Source organism: Montipora capricornis, chromosome 13 (genome assembly GCF_036669925.1).
Source record: "Montipora capricornis isolate CH-2021 chromosome 13, ASM3666992v2, whole genome shotgun sequence".
Classification (NCBI taxonomy): Eukaryota; Metazoa; Cnidaria; class Anthozoa; order Scleractinia; family Acroporidae; genus Montipora; species Montipora capricornis.
The window spans coordinates 33,888,702-33,896,099 of NC_090895.1; the positions used below are offsets into that span (position 1 = coordinate 33,888,702).

The 7,398-nt window shown below is 38.1% G+C and overlaps 1 protein-coding gene across 1 annotated transcript in view; it reads left to right on the forward strand.

The window, feature by feature from the left end:
• The window catches only part of LOC138028486 (lysosome-associated membrane glycoprotein 1-like), an 18,882-nt gene extending 12,187 nt beyond the window's left edge, over nt 1-6,695 (forward strand). Inside the window, exons 3-5 of the mRNA XM_068876038.1 lie at nt 1,036-1,258; nt 1,529-1,732; nt 5,171-6,695. Coding sequence (XP_068732139.1) covers nt 1,036-1,258; nt 1,529-1,732; nt 5,171-5,349 — 606 coding nt within the window. The 3' untranslated portion in view covers nt 5,350-6,695. The remainder of the gene's footprint in view (nt 1-1,035; nt 1,259-1,528; nt 1,733-5,170) is intronic.
• Nucleotides 6,696-7,398: the final 703 nt, after the last annotated feature.

Consider the following 7,398-nt stretch of genomic DNA (forward strand, 5'->3'; position numbering starts at 1 on the left):
CACTTCAAGTGTTGTTAAAATAAATGATGCTCTTTTACGGAAAAGTGAGATTCAGGTCTGTTTTTTTTTCTTTTTGCTGTGGAGATCTAGCTCGTTTATCAACTGGAGCCAACAGTTGGTACTGCGTACGGATTCCTCAAGACGTTTTCAGATGTGATCATTGGAGCTTTGACATAACGAATCAACAGCAATAATAGTTTCAAAGAAATTGATCATGTTATTTTAAGTACATATTGGAGAGGACTTTATTTTGTGCAATTTAGAAATCTGAAAGGGTACTGCAGCGGCAATTAAGAGGCAATAGATTGAATATTAAATGAGGCTAAATATCATGTAGGCAAAGTTAAAACCAAGCCAATGCAGCGGTTTCTCCTGTGATATCTGGGAGGACTCCAGGGAGGTTTTCAGGGGCATTTCCGTGTGCTTTGGCTTGAGTCACCTTATTGCTTACTCGCTTGCTTTTCCCTGCCTCCTTCCCGTGTTTTAGATTAAGTATACATTCCACACACTGGTCTCAGTGATGTGTTGACGGGTGCCAAGGGAGGTGGAGTGTGGCTCGGTTGCCATGGTGACCTGCTTGCTGCTGAGGAAAATGCTCCTCCTCTCTTACTCTCTTTAATTATTGAATATTAATTACTGGACCCCCAAATTTTTGCAATGGACCCCAGATTTTTCAAGAAGGGGTCTAGAGGACCCCTAAATTTGAAAAACCTGGATACATCTCTGGAATAGCACTGATAAATCATTGAGGCTGAAATGGTTCTTTCATTATGACTCAAAGCTTGAAATTGCAACCAATATGGTCGCATTTGCGACTGAATATTTTTCCATTTGTGACTAAAAATTAACCACTACCAACCAGGTTGTGTGTGTAATAATATTCAAGTATGTTTTGAACTAGCATTACATTCCACTGATTATTGTGTGTACTTTCTCCTGTATGGAACTTGTTAGTGATGGGACCTCAACTGTAGATCTTTGGGAAGTTGGAATGGTTGAAGTGATGATATGATCAATTTTTTTTGGTGATTCTAGCATGAGGTGCACCTTAACAGCTCCAGTCACGTTATAGTAAAAGGAAACTGTGGAACAGAGACAACAAATGCCTCCAGTCTTAAGATTTATTGGCCTAAGAATGAAACGTTTTACACCCTTGTCATGGAATTTCAAAAGTCCAATTCTTCACACAGTTGGTCCGTGATTTCAATCAAGTTCAATGCGACTGTTGAAGGGAATCCTGCATTTGAGAATATAACAGGTACCTTTCCTTTGTTTTCATTAAAATTTTTGAGAATCTTTCCCAGTGCAAACTAATAAGCTTGGAGATTAACATAGACCTCTTTCATATTGGTGGCCAAATAAAATAATTTATTATTCTGCTAATAAGCCTTTCTAGCCTCGCTATGGTGAGCAGTAGGTCTAATTAACATAAACACAAAAGAATGTAAAGGTGGTTGCCATTTATGAAAATGGGTTGTGTACTTCTGAAAACAAGAAATGAAAAATAGGTTTATTATTTTTACCCTAGATGTAGGAAATTATGTCACTAGTGTGTACAAAGAAAGTGCAGTTCCCCATGGGCAACTTGGTGGTGACTATTTCTGTCAAGATGCTCCATCTATCACTTTCAAGAATAATCAGACGACTCACTTTGAAGTCAAGTCAGCATTTATGGATATGAGAATTGAACCATTTGTTAACAAAACGAAGGGTGATGACTTTGACAAGAATGGTAAGTGACGTGAATGAAGTTATCATTGTAGTTGTGACTCTGTCTTACTGTGGGTGTGTGTTAAATGAATGACTCAGGACTCCAGTTACCTGTAACATCTCTTTTCCTGGGCCATGTGAATTAAAGTGTAATGCATAGTGTATTACAGTTTATAATAACATGGGTGACAAATTACTCCTTAATTTTGGCGCGAAATTTCAGCATTGATTTATAATTTCACATGTGAAATTACATTGTTGCCATGGCAACTTTTCATATAGTGCTAAAATGGCGTCCAGGTTTGAAAATTAAGGAGTAATTTGTCACCATGTTATTAATAGCTGATCAAATGGTATACCCATGAAATTAGGGAATAATTTCACTTGCGTTTTGTCCAAAATCAAGTAATTTGCCTCGCCTAAAGGCTCTGGAAATTATTTGAATTTGGACAAAACGGGCGTGAAATTATTCCCAAATTTCACGTGTCACCATTTGATTACCCATACTTATTCCACTATTATGCCATTTTACCATATTTGGTCAAGAGAACTTGTAAAATATGAGACGGTAATGCACAGTGGTGTCCTGGTTTGACCAGTTTAGAACAGAGCAAATGTGGACGGGACGGGAGTTTTTCAATGAAAGAAAGGTTTTCAACAAGATGCAAAGCCTGAAAATTTAGCTTGTCATCGCTTGTCACTCGTCATTTTGTTTATCCAATCAAATAAAATCTTTGGCTGGCTTTTTGTGCTGTTTACATCGTTCACACATGCCCTGAAGGACAGATCATGCATTTGTTTCAAAACACTCTTACCAAATAAAATTGAAGAAAAATAACATCTTTTTTTGTAGTGGAATAATAAATCTCTTATTCCGTGGTTTATCATATAATACTCATGGACATTTTGCTCATTGCTCGTATTTTTCTTCACCCCTGCGGGGCTTGGAAAAATACCATGCAACTCGCAAAATATCTGTGGTTATTATATGTTAAACAATATCGCATAGGGCAAGGGCAACTGAAGTTAAAAACTATGTCACCAAGTTGAGATTGGGTGTCTCGGCCATCCAGGATCATCCACTTTTGGCAGCCAGCCCCACCAAGAAGTAGACTGCTCCCATGGCTGCTAAATTCTAGTGACCCAGCCTTGAGTCCCCATGCAGCACAGGAGACAGGGACCCATCGCATTGAAAAGGGGGGGGGCGAGGGAAGGGGAAACAACCACTAAAAATGCTCTACAAGCATGCTTTTTTGCTAAACAACCACAATGCTATGGTTATGCCCTATGGCACTCAAAGTTCAGAAATCACAGAACATGCACTGGCCTGACAACATCAGTAGTCCTGTTTTTGTTAAATGACATTTAACAGAACCAAAAAAAAAAATTGTCATTATCCCATGACTCCTATTCCTCTTCCCCTCCCCCTACCATTGACAAGTAAAATCGTCTGGCGGTAGACACGGTAAAATCTATTAAGCCTTACTCCCAGTGGGTCAATGGTTTAAAAGGGTCATAGTGTTTGAGTGGAGGCCCATTGACTCCTGAACTGAACCCCCCCACACCCTCCTCATTGATGAGTACAATCGTCTGATGTTATTCTAACTTCCAGGAGTCAATGGGTTAAAGGGGAAGTTGTTAAATAGACATAGTGTTTGAGTGGAGGTAGAGCTATTAATTTTGGGTGACTCTGTAACACAATAGTTTTTTCATGTAGATTCAGTAGATGCTTGTTTGCTCTAATGATTTTAATTTGTTCCTTCACATTTGGGACCCTCTGTATGGGTATTTCAACAAAATGACAACGATTAACATGAATAACATCATCACACAAAATAACTCCCAAACTTGAGTTCACTGAGTTTATCCACTCGCCTCAATAACTGAGTTCCTCCTTGTCAAGTACATCTTTAGTTGTATTGAAAGGAAATCTACTGTTCTCGCAGATGCATGACTCATAATCGATTCTGTAGATAACACATTTAATATAGACTACCGACATTTTGTAAGGTAACTGAAAATAAAAACAATCAAGAATGGAGATGATGAAGTGACTGAAGAATTTAATAAAGAAAATACTGAAAACAACAAGTTGAATGCAACAAGGAATGGTAATGGTGATGAATTTATATAATTGTACTACTAACAAGGTGAATGTGACGACAGAAACTTAGAAGATGAACAGCTTGAACTTTGATTATGACTAGAATATGTTACTGTAGCTAAGAAACTTGGGATGCCACATGGCTTGGATGTGCCCAAAATAAAAGACGCTATCTATATTTACAGTATGAAAAATAAAACTAACAGAACAAAGACAGGTAGTGAATGAAAAACTAGAGACTTATTCAGGAGGAACAAAATTATGAACCAGAGTGGAAAACAAAAAGGGAATTTTACACGCCCACATCTACAATAGTCTTTTGCTGCACTAAAGGGGTTTCAACATTCTCCTTAAAGAATTTAAGAATTTAAGAATTTTAGTCTAGGGAAAGGGAGTTGTATAGTAATCTTTCGGAAACCGGAGAAAGTTCTCTCCAATGTTCAAACCATTTTTCTTTTGTTCAGATAGTGAAGGGGAAACCCAAGGAGAGTTGCATTATTATATCTTTAGGTTTTGCTTCCACTGCCTTAAGTTCAGTGCCATTTTGTTTGGCGGCAGTCTCACGTTTTTGAAAGAACTGATCCCAGTTGTTCGAAAGCCAATTAATGCTGACCTGTGACTAAAAATAAATTGAGGCTTTAATTTTACCCTCTGAAAGTGCTTTCAAAAAGTTATTTTATGCTCAAGGTAAAGGAAAGTGTTAGTCACAGCTGAAGGGCAAAAATTGTTCAGGAAATCTTAGTTGATTGGCAAATAAACTATAATTAAAGTTCACGTACCCCAACAGCCCTTTTTCTAGTTTTCGTCAAAATATCAAGAACTGTATATGTATGAGCGATGGTGTTACTAATTCCTCAAATTTTGTGATTATATTATCTTTAACTACTATTTAATTAATGAAGTAATACTTTTTTTACCTAGAACAGCTACTTTTTAACCATATTCCCTCTGCTTGCATTCTGCTTGTTTTGGATCGCCTACTTGGGTAATTCTATATGAACTATTTAGGTGTCCCAAACTCTTCACAATGAACCTAAAATTTAAAAAAAAATTCTTTTTTTCTATTACAATCTTTTACTCTTATATCTAAAAACACTGAATTGTATTAATATTTTGTGTGAGTTAAAATATAAATTGACTTGACTTGGGTTAAACTTAACTGAGCTTTCAGCAACTGGACCAAAGAAGTTGGTTTTTTGGCGGGAGGGGAGTTGAAGTTTGTTGAGGGTTTTTTGGTGATAATCCAGCATCACAGCTCCGTGAATGATAGTGATCTAGTGACGTTCCAGTGCTAATAAACACCCTTTGCATTGCTGGCTACAGAGGTACACTGTATGCTTCATTTATTTCTTACAGGAACTGTGAAATGCCGAATCGATCACACAACATCACCTCCTACAACAAGTAAACCTAGTAGTGACAACAACGTTGTACCCATAGCAGTTGGTTGTGCACTGGCTGGTCTTGTGCTCATTGTCCTCATTGCTTATGTCATTGGCCGACGCAAGAGCCCCAGTGGATATGAAAAGGTTTAAGGTTTAAAACTTTTTACTGACAATAATAACCGAACTTCTTTGAATAACCTTGTCACAGTGAAGTGCTTAGAGTAAACTTTTACAGTAGACTTGGATTGATTAACTGTTACCAAAGAAGTCCATTTTTAAAACCCTTGCATGTGATTATCTGGAGGTTACCATCTTGTTTAATTTTTCCCGGTCAATTTTTTTTTTTTTGATCCAGAGTCTTAATGGAGTATTTCAACCATTGTCTTGAGTTCAATATCACTCAGGTCTGGGTATAATAATGACAGGAGGAAATCTGGCTTACCTTGGCAAATTGTGAAGTAATTATATGTATGCAGCACCAGGCGCCATTTCTTAAGTTTCCTCGTTACCACAAATTGCCTTAAAATATCAGTTAAAAGATGCTTTGTTTAGGTCCTTCTTCCAGTCTTTTTTCAGTTAATTTTTTTATTTATTCGTGTGCTTTTCTCAGTGTTTGATTTTCACGTAGTGGTTTGCAGAAGTCTGTCTTCAAACATGTGACATAGCTTAAGGGGAGTGACGTGTAGGATTAGTGTCCCTGCTTGCAGAGATCTCTTTCCTTTTTCCGTTTGCTGGGCTCACAAGATCTCTGCCATGTATCGAAACTCACTCTAATCCAACCTCCGTCCACGGCCTTGGACGGCACTTTTCAAAACGCATGCCCCATGATATGTTTGCTGACTGTGACTTGAGCCCACACGACATGATGTATCACATGAGGGTTTGGTCACTAAGTATCTGCCCCGTATGCTTAACACAGTGAGAGTTCACCGATGGCAGAGGTCTTTACCGCACTCATCAGCCTGCTAGCAGGGAAAGTATTGGTATGTTCTGCAAACAGGGTCGGCCAGGGTTTTTGGGTATACGGTACACAGGGGCTTTTTAAATGGGGTATACGGTATATTGCAACTTAAATACGGGTATTCGGTATATCACTTTCTCTGAATTTCAGGTATACGGTATACAATACTTCCATCAATTTGTGGGAATATTTGGATGATCTTTGGGTATTTTTGGGTATTTTGGCGATTTTTTTTCGGGTATACTATACTGTATACCACTACCCCCCCCCCCCCCCTTTCCTGGCCGACCTGAGCAAAAAATGCAGCTTCAAGTGGAGATTTTAATAATGACAATATTGTCTTAGAGATTAGTTTGAAGTAATTTTTGCCTTATCCAATTCATTTGTGTAGTAGAAATGGAACACATCTCTGTTGATACTGTATTGCATAGTTTTAACCCAAAGATGCTTGACCATTGCATATCTTTTGCACAAGATACAGTGTTCTTCCAAATGTTTTTGCATTTTGATAATAAAAGGAGATGTGACTGTTGTAGTGGATTCTTGTGCATTGACTTGTGTATTGTGATATGACCAACGTGTGTGTGATTACCAGCCCCTGTTAAGTCTTCTCTTACTGTGAGAAGAAAGCGGCTCCTTTGTACAGTCATGCGATTTTTTAAAGCACCTTAACTTGCTACTTCAATCTAGGATTTCGTGACGATTTGACCAAAAACGTACGATGGATTATCAAACTAGCGAGGAGGTTTTCCTGTAATTTCCAGGATATTTAGTACGATTCATTTCTTCAACCACTCTGCACCAAGAAATAGCCAGCAAGTCGCGCTGAAATCATCGCTAGTTTTAAACTAAAACCCCTTGAATGGTTTCATGGTCAGCTTTGGTGGAGTTTTGCATTTAACGACCTTACTACCCATCGAACTCTGTACGAGTTATTTTGCTAAATTTCGTAGTTTACGAGCGCACGGATTGCTTTCACGTTCTGAAAATTGGCTGTTGTTTTCGCAACTTCTATTCCAACCGCTCTGCAAATATCTGCTAGAATTTGTCCGTAAGTTTCTTTTGTTTTCGATGGTTTAAATATTCTCGTCAGAAACAGTTGTACCCGGCTGAGAAGCTGCCGTTACATTTTATCTAGGAATTTGACTCAAATTGGTGGCTCCTGAGAATTTAGTCTCCAACCTTGGGATACTATTATAACCGTTGACAACCCAGAAAATTGAAAAATGGGTCAAATC